General features: G+C 49.8%; 1 protein-coding gene across 2 annotated transcripts in view; it reads right to left on the bottom strand.

Moving 5' to 3' along the window:
• Positions 1 to 11,654: 11,654 nt before the first annotated feature.
• Positions 11,655 to 17,037, bottom strand: part of UPB1 (ureidopropionase, beta) — a 30,548-nt gene continuing 25,165 nt past the window's right edge. Inside the window, exons 7-11 of one of the 2 annotated variants that reach the window (XM_012660992.1) lie at positions 16,809 to 16,856; positions 16,183 to 16,264; positions 15,243 to 15,285; positions 13,636 to 13,790; positions 11,736 to 12,043 (exon numbers count right to left, since the gene is read on the bottom strand). In XM_012660992.1, the coding sequence (XP_012516446.1) occupies positions 11,960 to 12,043; positions 13,636 to 13,790; positions 15,243 to 15,285; positions 16,183 to 16,264; positions 16,809 to 16,856 (412 nt within the window). In that variant the 3' untranslated portion in view covers positions 11,736 to 11,959. Of the gene's footprint in view, positions 12,044 to 13,635; positions 13,791 to 15,242; positions 15,286 to 16,182; positions 16,265 to 16,808; positions 16,857 to 17,037 lie in introns of both variants that reach the window. The other variant, XM_012660993.1, reaches the window with a different exon arrangement.

The raw sequence follows: 17,037 nt of genomic DNA, 5'->3' as shown, positions 1-17,037 counted from the left end.
CAGGAAGTGAACTCCGAGTTCTAGAGCCAGAGACTGGGCTGTTGCTGGTCCCTGGGGCCTGGCTCAGATAGAAGGCTGGCACATGGCCTGATAGCTGGGAGAGGGCAGATCCTTCCACTTTCCTGCTGGTTTGCGCCTGTCTGACCTACCCCAGCCCCAGCATCCAGGGATGCACATGGCGGACTTGCCCCTACCCTCCACCTTCAGAACAGAATGAGGAAACCAGGAAAATACTGAGACGTCATCCACTGAGTTGCTGGTCTAGGGGCCAAGTTATGGGACCAGCATGGACTTAGTGTTTGGGAAAAACCTCAATGCCAGGAAATGGAGGCTGAAACTCCACAGGCCAAAATAAGTGGCCCCTCCCATAGATTCTCCCCTCTCTTAGTCTGTTCTATGTTGCTATAAAGGAATACCTGAGGCTGGGTAATTTATAAAGAAAAAGGTTTTATTCAGCTGACAATTCTGATGGCTGGAAAGGTCAAGATTGGGTAACTATCTGGTGAGGGCCTCAGGCTGTTTACACTCATGGCGGAAGGGAAAGGGGAGGCCATGTGTGCAGAGATCACATGGTGAGAGAGGAAGCAAGGTGGGGGAAGTGCTAGGCTCTTTTTAAAAATTTGTATTTATTTACTTTTTAGAGGCAGGGTCTCCTCTGTCACCCAGGCTGGAGTGCAATGGCATGATCTTGGCTCACTGCAGCCTTGAACTAATAGGCTCAAATAGTCCTCCCACCTCAGCCTCCTGAGTAGCTGGGACTACGGGCACACTGTAGTCCTGGCTAATTTCTCTATTTTTCATAGAGTCAGGGTCTCATTATGTTGCCCAGGCTGGTCTTGAACTCCTGGCCTCAAGTATCCTCCCACCTTCAGCTCTCAAAGCGCTGGGATCACAGGTGTGAGTCACCACACCAGAGGTACTGACTATCTTTGTTCTGAACTATCTTTTCAAGGATGTTTGTATGGCAAATACCCTTGGAAGACAGTGATAGAGTCTCCCTTTGAAGCAAAAGACAGACAGATGTACTGCCCATTAGAAAAGATTCAGGTTTTTTTTTTTTTTTTTGAGACAGGGTCTGACTGTTGCCCAGGCTAGAGAGCAATGGCACAAAAATAGCTCACTGTAACCTCGAACTCCTGGGCTCAAGTGATCCTTCTGTCTCAGCCTCCCAAATAGCTGGGACTACAGGTACACGCCACCATGCTCAGCCTCACTCAGATTCAGGTTCTTTAAACTCAGGGTTTCCCTCTTGTAACAGCATTTTTTTTTTTTGTTGAGATAGAGTCTCCCTCTGTCACCCTGAGTAGAGTGCAGCGACATCATCATAGCTCACTGCAACCTCAAACTCCTGGGCTCAAGCCATCCTCTTGCCTCAGCCTCCCAAGTAGCTGGGACTACAGGTGTGCACACCACCATACCCAGCTAATTTTTCTAGTTTTAGTAGAGATGGGGGTCTTGCTCTTGCTCAGGCTGGTCTCAAACTCCTGAGCTCAAGAGATCCTCTAGCCTTGGCCTCCCAGAATGCTGGGATTACAGGTGTGAGCTACCGTGCCTGGCCTGTAACAGCCTTTTACAAGTACAGGTGTCCCCTGGCCTCCTTTGAAATTGAGGCTTGGAGAATCAATGAAAGAAAATGCTGGCCCTCTGGCTACTGCTATTGCTATAATAAACTGTCCTTTGTCTCTGACCCAGGAGTGTTGTGTTTTCTTTCAGCATCCATGAAACTGTGGCAGGCTAACTTGTAAGACCCTTCATCATCCTTGATAGTTTTGGTGACAAAGATGAGATGCTGCCTGAGACATGGCTTTCTGGAAAAAGAACTGGAGCCTTGAAGGCCAATGAATAGGAAGTCCGTGGAAACTGGTAACAAACTTGTTGACTGTGTGGTAACGGGCAATTTATGGCCCTTCACCTAAGTACCTGTTAATGAAGAATTGGGGAGGAGGTTGCAGGCCAAGTGCCAGGACGTAGGTTCAAAGATAGCTGCTTGACGGTGCCCTGGTTGTTGCCAACCCTCCTCAGGCAGGGGCGTGGCCAGCTTCATGTCTTCCCATTGGAACTGATGGCACTTGATAGTTCCTCGATCCTGCCGTACCCTGACCTCAGCTGCTTAAGAGAGAAATGGTTAAGGATGGGGCTGACGTCTCCCCATCTTCAAGGGGGACCAAAGTCCACGTGCACCTGTGTAAGTCATGCTGGGGAACTTTGGAGCCAGGAGGGACTCAAACTGTTATGGCTCTGTTGGATATGGGTGCCTAAGTCATCCTCCCTGGTCTCGGGGAAATGGGAGTTTCCAAGTTCAACTGATGGGGTTTGGGCAAGTTTCACAGTGGTGGGGCGGGAGGAAAAATTAAGTGCCTGGGGCTCTTTGGTCCAATTCAATGCATTGTTTTTGTTGTGTTTATATCTGAACGCACAATAGGAATTGATACCTGTCCTTCCAGCCCTGAAGTGACAGAGGGGATTCTTCCAGTCAGGAAGTGCTAATGGGAGAAACTCTCCTGCATTTGCCCCAGTGGGTGGGTCCCTCTGCCCTCTGATGTCCAGAACTTTCGCCACACATGTGATGCCCTGTGGGATGGCAAGTCAAAAAGTCTCTGCCTCAGAGCCCCTGACCATAGTGTTACCACACCTCCACCAGCAGTGGTGATGGATAATCCCTGACAAAATTCAGTTTCTTGGGATTATGTGGGCAGACACACCATTCTTAATTCTTCCAACAGTCAAGGAAAAGCTGCCCTCTCCTCCTGACCCTTCCAGCCCTCCACCAACACCAAAAGAGGAGGCCCTGCACCTTCTTGGACTCTGGGTATTGGAGACAGCATATGCCTCATGTGGGCATCCTACCTGGTCCTTTATACTGGCTAACCTGCAAACCAGCACGCTTTGAGTGGGGCCCAGACCCACAGGCTGCATTGGAGCTGTCTGGCAAGCTGTGGCCCACTCTCTACCTTTGGGGGCCTGCAGGCCTAAGGACCCCTTTAAGTTATGTAAGTCTCTGTGACTGATAATTGTGCTAATTGGAACCTCTGGCAAAGGGAAGCAGATTGTACCCAAAGGGGGCCCTTGGGGTTTTGGATTTACTGCCTCCCTAGCACAGTGAGCCGGTATACCCCTTTTGAAAAGTTTACTATCTGGGCTCTTATTAAAACCAAACACCTGAGGCTGAGTGCAGTGGCTGACACCTGTAATCCCAAGACTTTGGGAGGCCAAGGCAGGAGGATTGCTTGAGCCCAGGAGTTTGAGACCAGCCTGGGTAACATAGAAAGACCCTGTCTCTACAAAAACTTTAAAAAAAACTTAGTCAGGCATGGTGGTCCCTGCTAATGGGGAGGCTGATCACTTGAGCCCAGGAGTTCCAGGCTGCAGTGAGCTGTGATCACACCACTGCACCCCAGCCTGGGTGACAGAGACCCTGTCTTTAAAAAATAAAAATAGGCCAGGCGCGGTGGCTCACGCCTGTAATCCTAGCTCTCTGGGAGGCCGAGGCCGGCGCATTGTTTGAGCTCAGGAGTTCGAAACTAGCCTGAGCAAGAACGAGACCCTGTCTCTACTAAAAATAGAAAGAAATTAATTGGACAACTAAAAATATATAGAAAAAATTAGCCGGGCATGGTGGCGCGTGCCTGTAGTCCCAGCTACTCGTGGGAGGCTGAGGCAGGAGGATAGCTTGAGCCCAGGAGTTTGAGGTTGCTGTGAGCTAGGATGACGCCACGGCACTCTAGCCCAGGCAACACAGTGAGACCCTGTCTCAAAAAAATAAAAGTAAAAATAAAATGGAACATCTGACCCATGAAAGCCTTGCTTGTGAAGTGGAAATGGCAAATTGAAGAACGCAGCTATCCTGGCCCTGGTGACATCTGTTTTACATGAAAAAATTGACAGCTAACCCTGTGGGGGAAACTTATATCCCCCACTGCGCCAGAGCAAAGCCACTGGCTCAATGGGAACCTCGATTCACAGAGGTTCTCCTAAGTGGCTGAGCCTGGTTCACCGAGGGCTTGGCTAAGCTGATACCTGATGGTGGCCCGTGGGCTGCTGCAGCTGTTCACTGTCAGAAGCAGCTACACAGAACTGAGGATGGATGAGTCACTCTACTCAGTAGGCCTTGGGCCAATACTCTACTTGGTAAGCCTTGTTATATTTTTACTGACTCTTGGGCTGTTACCAATGGCCTAGTTGTTTGGTCTGCCACTCAGAAGACCTCAACTGGCAGATTAAAGACACTCGTCTCTGGAGCCATGAACTATGGAAATAAACTATGGCTGCAATTGTCTTGCATGGGTCACACACGTAGATGACCAAGGTAGGAGGCCGTTCTCTGATGAGACCAACGGGAGCCCACATTACCCATATTGCTACGGGGGTCCATGGCAACACATCCATCATCGTGGAATGGGCAGAAAGGAAAAGACCATTTCTGACAGAGTCTACCATTGCTTGCCAGCCTTGCGATTCCTACCAAAGGCTGGCCCATGTCTCTTGCAGAGAAGGAGGTCACCTTGCACAGGGCATGGCCCCAACCTGCTCATGACAGATTGACTTCAGCAGACCTTTGACCTCCTCCCAGGGCTACTGGTGGCGCCTCACCACTGTTGACACTTTTTCAGGTTATTGGATTGTTCCAGTCCAATTAGCCAACTCAGGGCATACCACTGTGACCGTTGCAACTAATCTGTATCATGTTTTTGGCTTCCTGGATCATTTTTAGTCTGACAATGATGTGTCTTTTATCACAAAAGCCCTTGACGAGAATCAAGGTATTCAAGGCCCTGGTTGGCCCACATTCTAGATGGCAGTCCCGCTATAAGGGTTCAAACCTGATTCTTGTTCCGTCACCTGGATTGCCTCGCTGGATTGACATGGTCTTAGATCATAAGGATAATGACCACTTGGGTAAGCACACTGCTCACAGAGACCCCTACAGTGGCCCAGCCCATGCAGGATGAAGTGGAGAACATAATGGGTCTCTGCGCATTTTATAAAAATGCCCTTGTTCCTCTTGGACCTGACCCTTCCAAACAAAAGGTCTGGGTGCAAAAAAGAGATAATTGGAAAAAGAAGTGACAGTCTAGGTACTGGAATGGCACACACTGATTTTGGAGGGAGAGCAGAAACTTTGGTACCTAGTAGGAAACACCTTGAATCCTAGGAGATAAAGAGGGAGGGGTGTTAATGACCTTTGTCTTTCATAATTGTCCCTGGAGACTTCCTTATGACAAATACACCCTGGTGCAGCTCTCTCAAACTGTTTTTTTTTTTTTCCTTAGAGACAGGGGTCTTGCTCTGTCACCCGGGCTGAAATAAGTGGCACAATCATAGCTAACTGTAGCCTCAGACTCCTGGGCTCAAACAATCCTCCTGCCTCAGCTTCCTGAGTAGCTAGGAAGTACAGGGATGAGCTAATTTTTGTTTTTTTGTAGAGACAGGATGGAGCTGTGTCGCCAGGGCTGGTATCAAACTCCTGGCCTCAAGCAATTCTCCTGCCTCAGCCTCCCAAAGCGCTGGGATTACTGGTGTGAGCCACCACGCCCGACCTCTCCCAAACTTTTGCAAGTATCTTAAATTTAACTGACTGCAGGTTTTGCCTTCTCCCATCAAATGGCTTTGACCAGTTTGGTCATCATTCCCATTAGCCTCACCAGAAGTCTTCTGGGAACAGCTGGGGACACCACTGGCTCCTGTACTTTCCACGAAACACACCTGTAATGCCACCATATGTCTTTCCTATCCCTGTTCCCATAGACCTCACTCAGTTGTTCTATGAGGAAGACAAATGCCACCTAGCTGGCAGCATGGATGAACAGGTAGATTAGACTAACTGCCCTTAGGCAGTCCTTCCAAATATAAGGGCTAGACTCATTTACTTGAAGTAAACTAGGAACCCAAAGGCCTACCAGCTGGCCAGGACCTGTGCCCCAACTTGGGGGATCCCAATTGTTAACATTTTCTTTTTACTTATTTATTTGTTATTTTCTTTTTTTTTTTTGAGACAGTCTCACTGTATTGCCCGGGCTAGAGTGCCGTGGCGTCATCCTAGCTCACAGCAACCTCAAACTCCTGGGCTCAAGCGATCCTTCTGCCTCAGCCTCCCGAGTAGCTGGGACTACAGGCATGCGCCACCATGCCCGGCTAATTTTTTCTATGTATTTTTAGTTGTCCAATTAATTTCTTTCTAATTTTTAGTAGAGACGGGGTCTCGCTCTTGCTCAGGCTGGTTTCGAACTCCTGAGCTCAAACAATCCGCCCGCCTCAGCCTCCCAGAGAGCTAGGATTACAGGCGTGAGCCACCGCGCCCAGCTTGTTATTTTCACCAATTTCCCTAAGAGCTGAAAAAATTCCTTCTAGGGACACGTATGTGTGCTTTCATGACTATACTTCCTTTTCTTTCTTTCTTTTTTTGTATATACCCAAAGGAAATGGAATGACTATACTTCCTGTGTGGAAGCTAGACATGAGCTTGCCAACCTCCCCCAAACAGTGTCTTGCATCTTTGGGGTGGTCACAAGAGACCTTCAAGTCTTTAAGCAAATACCACCAATAGATCATGCAGCCCACAGACAACTGTGGAGACCTCTCTAAAATGAGGCTGCCCTGGGCTACCCAGGGGACCTTCGCAGCCTGATACCTGACTGGTTACTTACGTGCACTGTAGGGACAGTCATCCCTGTCATGGGAGTCATCTGATTAGAAAAGGTGATGGAACATCTGTCCCTGACTTTAGCTGAGGTGATCAATGGTACCACCTGGGCCCTTCAAAGCACTCAGGTCAGTACAACTCACGGGCCAGGGTTGGTATGGATGACAGACGTGCCCTAGACTTCCTCCTTGTGGGCCACCGGTGGAGATTGTGCGATATCCAATATGTCCTACTCACCTGGATTAGTAACTTTAGCCAAGTGGAAAGATCAACATTTGAGAAAGCCAAATATTGATGGTTTACGGGATTTGTTCAGCCTGTTGGGTTGAGGACTGTGGGGTCAGGACTGAGGTTAATATCCCAGGATGGGCTCATTCTGTGGCTTGAAGCCCTGTTGATTAAATTAATTAAATGCTGTGAGGCAAACTGAACTTACGTGATGTGATCTAGCCTCTGTTGGTCAGCTTAACCAGAGGGACTGATAAAATGGCATACTCTCAGGACTTTAGCATTGAGAGCCCCTCATCCTTGGGAAACGGGGTGTAGCCAGAAGGGTGGCCACCACCTTAAACAATTTTTTTTTAAATAAAATAAAATGTCACGCTCATGGGAAAACTGTCAGAAGCCAAGACTGTGTAGAAACGAGGGGTGGATATTGTTGGGAGATAATTCTCCACGGGCGTCTCACATTTCTGAGTCTCTTACAAGCTAAAACTATTAATGCCTTTGGGACTATCTTTTCAAAGAAGTTAGTATAATGAATGGCCTTGCAAAATAGAGACAGGTGCAGAGCAAAGAACAGGTATTCTCGTGACATTGGTAGAGATAATGCCTCCCTTTAGTGCAAAGGGAAGGCACATCAACCCTTCAGTGTAAAAGACACGAATTCTCTAACCTCTCTTCCCTCTTCCTCAATGCAAACCACTGCAGGTTCGAGGATTCACTTGGTCCTCTGTGTTGCCCTATGGGAACTACTATAAGGAAGTGCTGGTATTCTGGCTATTGCTATTGCTGCAATAAATTGTCCTTTGTCTCTGACCCAAGATTGTCATGTCTTTTGCAAACATTCATGAAAACTGTAGTAGACTAACGTCCATTTGCAAATAGGATAAAATCTCCAACTCTTCACAGTTTTTGACATGATGTTTGTGCTTTTTAGTATTTCTCTATGAATTAGGCCAGGCATGGTGGCTTACGCCTGTAATCTCAGCACTTTGGGAGGGAAAGGGGGGAGGATCTCTTGAGGTCAGGAGCTGGAGGTTGCACTCCAGCCTGGGTGACAGAGTGAGACCCTGTCTCTTAAAAAAAAAAAAATTCTTCATGATTCAATCTTGGCAGGTTGTGTATCTCGAAATTTGCCCCCTTCTGTCCATAGTATCCTTACGACTCTTATAATTCAGTTGTATTGTCCCTACTTTCATTTCTGATTTTAGCAATTTTTCTCTTTTTTTTCTTAGTCAGTCTAGCTAAAGGTTGTCAATTTTGTTGACCTTTTTGAAGAAACAACTTTTGGTTTTATTGATTTCCTTTGTTTTTCCATATTTTATTTATCTCTGCTCTAATCTTACTATTTTCTTCCCTCTGCTGGCTCCACGTTTTGTTTGCTCTTCTTTTTTTAGTTCCTTAACGTGTAAAGTTTGGCCGGTGGTTTGAGAACTTAGTCTTCTTTAACGCGAGCATTTACAGCTATAAATTCCTCTCTTACCACTGCTTTTACTGCATCTCACAAGTTTTGGTATGCTGTGTTATTGTTTCATGAGGCTCAGATATTTTCTAATTTCCCTTGTGATTTCTTTTTTGACCCACTAGTTGTTTAAGAATGTCTTCTTTAACTTCCACATATTTTTTAATTTTCCAGTTTTCCTTTTGCTACTGATTTCTAGTTTCATTCGTTATGATGGGAAAATAATACTCTGTACGATTTTAATCTTTTTAGGTTGATTGAGACTTGTCTTGGGTTCTAACATATGGTCTATCCTTGAGAATTCCTTATCCCTTTTTTTCTTTTGGGCACACTGTAGTTTGGCCACCTTACTCCACCCCACAGGCCAGCAATAAAGCTGTGGCCTGGCAGGAGGGTGGCCTGCCAGAGCTGGAGGGCCCCTGGAGAGCCTTGAGCCCAGCCACCTATCATCTTACAGGTTAGAAAACTGAGGGGCCAGAGGCTGCATCCAAGACTGCACTGGGGCCTGTGGGCCTGTGCAGGCCACATTCACTGAACCATTGCAAGATCTCACCTGCGCATCTCCCTGTGGCCTCAGTAATGGTCACATGGAAACAAAACCCTCCACCCCAGGTTGATTCAATTGTTTACTGAGGCCAGACAGGGTGGCTCATGCCTTTAATCCTAACATTCTGGGAGGCCGAGGCAGGAGGATTGCTTGAGGCCAGGAGTTCGAGACCAGCCTGAGCAAGAGTGAGGGGTGGGGAACCTGTGGCCTCAAGCCTACATGTGGCCCTCCAGATCCCCAAGTGCAGCCCCTCAACAAAATCCAAACTTCACAAAACAAGTCCCTTTATTAAAAGCATTTGTTCTCTAAATCAAGGATCCAGAAAGGCCACATGTGTGGCTCTGCAGGTTCCCTACCCCGGCCAGGCCTATCTCTAAAAAAATACAAAAAAAATTAGCAGGGCATAGTGGCATGTGCCTGTAGTCCCAGCCACTTCGGAGGCTGAGGCAGGAGGATCGCTTGAGCCCAGGAGTTTGAGGAAGCAGTGAGATATGATGAGGCCCCTATACTCTAGCCTAGGTGACAGAGCAAGAAAGAAAGAAAGAAAACAAACATTTATGGAGCATTTACATGTTCCACACATTAGTTACAAGCCTGAAAGGACCCTGTCTGAGCAGAGCCTGCCTACTCTTAAGATGGGCCTGTTTCCAGGTAACAAGACGTACGGATGATCAAATTTTTAGTGCACATAATTATTTGTGCCTATTTCATAAATGCACCAACTTGTCATCTAAGCTGGCCTCTGTATTAGGCCAGCTTAGCTGCATTGACCACACCCTCTTTCTAGAAACAACAGGCACTAAGGTTTTAGACGCTGAAGGGCCAGGCAAAAAAGCTCACCAGGCATGTCTACAGGGCTGGATTCTATGGGAAAACAAGGCACAGAAAGGGCCATCAGGTAAAGTGAAAACCCACAGCTCCGTCGGGCTTTCTCACCCCAGGTGGCCGTCTAGGAGCAGCCCAGCCTTGACATGTGGTTGTCCACACAATCAACTGCTGGGCCAGTGAAGGGAAGAGGCTGCCTTCTCTGGCTGGTAACAGTAAAGGGAAACTATAGGACATTGACCCCCCTGCGCCCTCCTCCTGATACTCTGGGCAATGGCTGTTTGAGATGTGGCAGGTTGGATTCCACACAGGCACTGTACCTACAACTGCCAAGGGGGCTCCCTGGCCCATCTAGTTTTTCTCTCACCACTGTTCTCACATAAAGCAGGACAGTGAACATGGTCCCATTTTACAGATGTAGGAACGAAGGTGCAGAGGGGTGAGTAACCTGATTGTAAGTCAGGGCTCAACTACAAAAGCAGAGCAGGTTGGGGTTGGATGGATAGACAGATATAAAGATATAGAGAGATTTAGTGCAAGGAATTGCCCTCCATGATGGTGGAGGCTGGTCAGGCAAGTCTGAAACCCACAGAGGAGGCATCAGGAAGCGGGGGTGGGAGCCTGCAGGCACAGGCTGACAGCCTGCCCTGAGTGTAAATTCCTGTCATGTCATGCCATGGGCCACCTTGCCCTCTTGACCCTGACTCTGTGAAAATCAAGTCATTAGTGCCTTTAAATTCAACCAAAGTAGGGAAGAATTCCAGAAGACCCAGAAATAATGCAGAAAACTTATCCTTAAGATTCTACTCCTGGCCGGGCGTGGTGGCTCACGTCTGTAATCCCAGCACTCTGGGAGGCTGAGGCAGGAGGATTGCCTGAGGTAGGGAGTTTGAGACCAGCCTGAGCAAGATCGAGACCGGTCTCCACTAAAAATAGAAAAAACTAGCCAGGCATGGAGGCTAACGCCTGTAGTCCCAGCTACTTGAGAGGCTGAGGCAGGAGGATCACTTGAGCCTAGGAGTTTGAGGTTGCTGTGAGCTAGGCTGACGCCACGGCACTCTAGCCTGGGCAACAGCAAGACTGTCTCAAAAAAAAAATTCTACTCCTCTAGAACCACTTCCAGCACCAAAATCAGTCTGATCCAACCAGAGCAGCAGAACCAGTGGGGCATACACACTTAGAGACTTACTGCAAAGAAGTGACTTCAGTGACAGGGGAGGCAAAGCTGTAGGGCAGGCCGTCAGGCGGAGCGGCTGTGCACAGGCAGAATTTCTCCCTGGCAGAGAAGCCTTTGCTCTGCTTTAGGCCTTCCTCCTGATCACGTTGGGTCCACCCAGATTATCTGGGATAATCTTACCCACTTAGTCAACTGAGTATGGGCTTTAGTCACATCTACAAAATGCCTTCGCCCGACATCTAGATTAGCATCTGACTGAGTAACCGGTTAACACGGCCAAAGACTGCCCCACCTGCCACAGCCCAGCCGCAGGTTCAGGCACTTGGGATCAGCCCTCAGCCTCTCTCCACTGCCACAGACCCATGCTCAGGACTGGGGTGTCCCATCTGTCTAACTTCAAATCTACCTGCGCGAACAGTGCATGGGCGTCTTTTAAAAACTGAGGTATGGCCGGGTGCAGTGGCTCACGCCTGTGATCCCAGCACTCTGGGAGGCCGAGGCAGGAGGATCACTCAAGGTCAGGAGTTCGAAACCAGCCTGAGCAAGAGCGAGACCCCATCTCTACTAAAAAATAGAAAGAAATTATCTGGACAACTAAAAACATATAGAAAAAATTAGCCGGGCATGGTGGCGCGTGCCTGTAGTCCCAGCTACTCGGGAGGCTGAGGCAGGAGGATTGCTTGAGCCCAGGAGTTTGAGGTTGCTGTGAGCTAGGTTGACGCCACAGCACTCTAGCCCGGGCAACAGAGCCAGACTCTGTCTCAAAAAAAAAAAAAACAACTGAGGTGAAATTCACATAGTATAAAATGAAACATTTTAAATTATACAAATCAGTGGCATTTAGTACATTCAAAATGTTTATTATTTTTATCTAGTCCCCAAACATTTCCAATACCTTTGAAGGACACTTTGTACCCATTAAACAGTCACCCCCCACTCCACCCTCCCCATGCCCAGGGCATTTTAAAACCACTCTGGCCAATGACTTATCAGGTACAACTTGTACATGGTGAACGTGCCGTGCTTGCTAATCCACTGGGGGCAGAGGCACCCCTCTACGCCAAGGCAGGCGGGGGCTGAAGACAGCTACTCTTTCAGGACGGTCGGGCTGTAGTTGGGTTTGACAGCTTCGGCAAGCTCCCGTGCGTACATCTCATACCTGCCTGTCATCTGAAAGCAAAACACAGACATACTTTAGAAGTTCTCGTTTTATAAATGTCCCTCACCATATGCCACCATATCTTGCCACTGGAGGGCAGCGTCAGGACAGGAATGTGTCAGGAAGGCTGGTTGACAGGAAGAGTTCAGACTGTAATACAGCAGAACCTGTGTGACCTCTCAGCACGATTCTGGTGCTGTGGCAAAGTTCACAGATGACTCCACAGCCGAGCCGCGCCTGCTGTGACCTCTGTGACCTGCCTACCCAGGTGTGGTCTGTCCTGAAGCAGGGAGGAGGGATGTTCCCCCATGGTCCTGCAGATCCCCAGAAGAGCAGCCTATGGCCCAGAGAGGGGAGTGACCTGTTCCAGGGGAGAAGGCTCAGATTTGAATGGGGGCTCCTGGCTGGGTCTGGAGGTCTGTTGACTCCATGTGGCATCTCATTGTGGACACAGATGGAGGCTGGGCGGGGGTATGGGGGGGTACACCTCTCTCCCTCCTTCCAAAAGCCTTGACATGAGCTCATGCCCATCCATCACCACAGCTGGGAAGGCTTCTGCTTCTAAGGACTGTCTAATGAGAAAACTCTGTTCACTGCCCCTGGTGATACTTGTTAAAAAGAGTTGGCTGGTGCTCTTGGCTCTGGCTTCTGGTTTGGATGGAATCCTGCATTCATCTGAGCTGCTCAGGAAGAGAGACAGGTCAGGAGACTTTCTCATGGGCAATACCTCATTTGTCTGGCAAGGATCTGACACTGTGGGACGTGCCCAAGGACCTACACCCTTAGGAAAACAGGTTGGCAAGGCCTAGAGCCCATGTCTGGCCACACTGGAAGTCCCGGGGTCCTCCCAGTCACAATGGGCATTCAGTTATAACAATGCAACATTTATTTGCATGTATGATTTGCTTATAAATGGGTGCCAAGTTGGTGGAAATACTGCTGGACACTAATACAGCAAACCCCTAAGCCATGAGCCCCCTTCTGCAGGGAGGGGGTCCCAGGCCAGGAGGACAGGCACCTACACTCCTCTTAGACTCCTGAGGTCACAGGGCACTAGGTCTCAAAGGCAGCATGGGCCCTTCAAGGGGAACACTAGGCCTGGGAGCAGAAGGGGCTTGCTTCCTGACTGAGCAAGCCGGTGGCGCAGCCAGGCCTGGATTCCACTTCTCTGCATGACCCATTTCCCACTATTGTCAAGGCCTGGACTATGGAGCCTGGCTGCAGGCAGAACCAGACACGCACATTTATCTTGTGATAAGTGTAGATGCCTGGAAAGGAAAAAGGATTAAAGAAGCCAATCCACTCTATTCTCTGGACAAATGAAATTGAGATTAATTTGTTTGAAGGCGCCCAGAATCTAAATCAGATGAAAGGAGGATTTACTGTGGCCTGCTGCCTGGGCATCATTTGACTCAATGGTTCCTCCCCAGGAGCCAGCAGGGAGGCAGAGACCTGGCCCCCTGCTCAACACAGAGCCCTTGGGTGGGGAGCTGGCAGCTCATGCCGCTAAGGGCCAACCCAGCAGCGGTGGTCCCCAGCCCAGAGTGCAGGAGGGGGGCCAAAGCAGAGGAGCAGGGGAACAGCAGGGGACCTGGGGACCTACCTTGAAGTTCCAGACATCATTCATCTGCCGGCAGAGGTTAAGGTTGAGCTCGGCAACCAGCAGCCCATCCCGACTACGGGACAGCCCGGGGGTCCGGCTGCCATCAGGGGCTGCCACGTAGCTTGAGCCATAAAAGTAGCCAAAGTCACAGTGAGCTTTAAAGGAGCAAAGTAAAACATTTATTATTTATTTTTCTAGTAACAGGGTCTTGTGTCACCCAGGCTGGAGTGTGGTGGTAAAATAATAGCTCACCGCAGCCTCGAACTCCTGGGCTCAAGCAATCCTCCTGCCTCAGCCTCCCAAGTACCTGGAATTACAGGTGCGCACCACCACACCTAGCTAATTTTTAAATTTTCTGTAGAGATGGAGTCTCGCTGTGTTGCCTAGGCTGGTCACATTCATGTGCTTGTATAGATGCACTGTGGGCTCTGCAGAGGGACAGGCACAGTGAAGCACACCCAGGACAAGGCGTCCTCACCACTCTCCCCACTGTTTGCCAGATGCTGAGGCCTAAAGGCCTGTCCTGCTCCTCTGGCCTGAAGGCCTGGCCCAGCAAGTTGCTTCAAAGGTCCCCTCCTTACCTTGCTCCCCTCTGCCCCTGGGAAAATTTCTAAATGTCACCCTTGTAGAAGTATTGGCCCTTTGCTCCCAACATCAGCCACCCACAGCCCCAGGGAGTCACATGACTCTGGGGGGCTTCCTGTGCGGCCCCACATGGTGAGCTGGAGGCTCTGCTCTCACTTGCCTTGCCAGCCATGTCACCCTCACCCTCCCTCCACGCCTCGGTGCCCTCACCAGTCAGGGAGGGCTAATAGCTCCCCATAGGTGTGTAAGGAGCAGGTGGGGCAGGGTCTAGCACAGCCCCAGACAGAGCAGGCACCCAGTGGATGCTCATTTCCCTGCCTCTTCTGCACCTCTGTCTGCAGGCCGCTAACTGGGGTTGGAGACCCTGGAAGTCTGAGGCCTCAAGTGGGGGCATCTGGGACCTTTTCAGGAAGTGTTTTCCTGGAAAAGTCCCACTCAGCTCCTTCTAGCTTCCCAGGGGACACCCCTGAGTCAGTCCAGATACCTCCTTGCTGAGGGGAGCAACCCCTCTCTCCCGTATCTTTGGCCAGAGATACGGGACCTGGGTGTGTGGGACTCCCAGCAGAGGTGAGGTGGTGTGTGCCCTTAGATCAAAACAAGCCGTGGACTCTAGAAAACCCAAGGCAATCCATGCCGATGCTCTGGGCATTTCTTTGGGGTGGGGGTGGGACAAGGACAAAGGAAAGGAGGAAGACAGGTCTATAGGCTGGATGACAGCCCCTCCCTCTTTCAGGGAACTCATGAAGGGCTCCCCCACATCCTCCTGGTCCATCTCCACACCAGTTCCGGGCAGGGATGGAGTTCGATCTGATTCCCAAGCCCAGGACTGCCTTTCCACACCCCGGCCACAGTCAGAACCCCACGCCCCAGGCAATGAAGCAGGGAGGAGTCAGCACCACCTCCCAGGTGCCAGGCATGTGACATGATCTGTGGGGCAGACCCTGTCTCAAGGAAGCAGATGGAGAAGGGACACTGAGGCCCACTCCTCAGTTGCAACCACCATGGAAATTCACAGAACATACCTTTCTTTCTGTCTCCAGAGGTAAACTCATTCGGGTAATGCTCCTGTGAAATAAGACCAAGAGGAACCTATAGGTGGCACTGTCACCACAGTCATCCCAGATCACTTGGCCAGACCCCGCACAGCCATCGGCCAAGGTGGAGTTAGCTCAGAAACGGTTAAAGTGAGATGGAATGGTCTGTACTCACTCAGCAATCAGCAAGTGTTTATTAAACACCCACCCAGCACTGGGTGGCAGGTGGGGAATTTGACAAGCAAGGTAAAGACTCACACTTTGCCTTTGGGGAGTTTATAACCTGGAGAAGAGAAAGACATTGGGCACAGACTGGTTCTAGGGCTGTGAAAGGCATCTGAGGCTGGCCCGCCTGCAGTAACAAAACCCCAGCCTGGGGTCTCCGAAGGCAGTGAGTGGGCGGTGGGTCCACACACTGCTTTCAGTATCTTCCCCAAAGCCTAATGGGAACCTACAACCAAATGCGAAGGGCTTCCACGGACTAATTAACACACCAAGTTTCTTTATGTTGTCACAAATTAAATCGACTTAGCACGGAAACCTTGGTTATCTCAGACTGACCAGAAGCTCTGATTAGAGTTTGACATCTGATTAATAAGAATGAGGGAGAGGATTATTATGTAACAAATGCACTGTGTTTGGAAGTCAAAGTTGTTCAGTGTTTGGGATCAAGGGGAAAAATAAGAAACCACCACCACATCAAAGAGCCTTTCAAAATGGTTTCAGCTAAAAGCAAAAACAGGAAAAAAAAAAATAGGAGAACGTAATGATATCTTTAAAAATAAGATACCAAGCCAGTTTTCCCCCTTTTGGGGTCCCTAGGATTTGTGGCATGTGCCCAGAGAGAACGGGGAGAAGAGTTGTAACCTGTCCCCACCAGGGCCACCAGACGGTGGCTCCTCTCCTCAGCCAGACCTCGGGGACTTACCACGCCCACACGGTTGATGGCACAGGTGAAGCAGTGATTGGCAATGGCTGCATTTCTGGCCTCGATAGGCCACAGGGACTCGCTGTAAGAGAGGAGCAAGAGCAAGTAGGCTGCCGACTTCCCAGCCAGACTTGGTAGATGCTCAGCCCTGAGCTACAGCCTGACTGGTGGCTTTCTTGGGCCTGCAGTGGGGACAGCCAGGGAGACTGCACCTGTGGGTCACCCCAAACCTGCGAGCAGGGCGGCTTGTCCTCAGCACCTTGCCTGAGCCTGAGCAGCCTACTGGGGAGGACCTGCTGCAGGCAGAAGCCACGTGGCTGTCTGTGGTCTGCTGGAAGAGTGGGGCAGCCCTGGATCAAGTCTTCGCTCTGAGCCTCAGTTTCCTTTTCTGACACGTCCTCAGAGGAAGACTGTGAAGACTCAATGGCCATGCAGATGAAGCTCCATGTGGCAGAAGTTCCATAACTGCTACTTCCCACCTCCTTCCCTTCTCTTGGGAACCCACCTTTCAGGCTGGGCAGCCCCTGTCCTGGTAAATGGCAGAAGGGAGCTGAGGGTCCAGCAGGCTTGCACAAGGCCTGTGAGGGCTGAGCATGGGCTCTAACTCCCCACGCCAACTTTCCTACCTTGCTGTGCTGCCTTGCAAAGCAGACTCCGAAGGGAGAAATTTCAGGCTGAGTAAACAAGGAACTTAGGTTAATGGGATGAAGGGTCAGATTCTGCAGAAGGGTCACCTCCTCTGAGCTTGTCCGTTTCCCAGTGCCTTCCTATTTTCCTCTTCTGAACCCCTAGTCTCTGACTAGGAGCTCCCTGGTTCTCTTACTGGCAAGGCAGAGGCACCCCACAGGCTCGGCT

The sequence above is a fragment of the Propithecus coquereli genome, unplaced genomic scaffold (assembly GCF_000956105.1).
Source record: "Propithecus coquereli isolate 6110/MARCELLA unplaced genomic scaffold, Pcoq_1.0 Scaffold698, whole genome shotgun sequence".
NCBI classification, from domain to species: domain Eukaryota; kingdom Metazoa; phylum Chordata; class Mammalia; order Primates; family Indriidae; genus Propithecus; species Propithecus coquereli.
The sequence above is the reverse complement of the archived record's forward strand: the minus strand, read 5'-3'. Positions and strand labels throughout refer to the sequence as shown.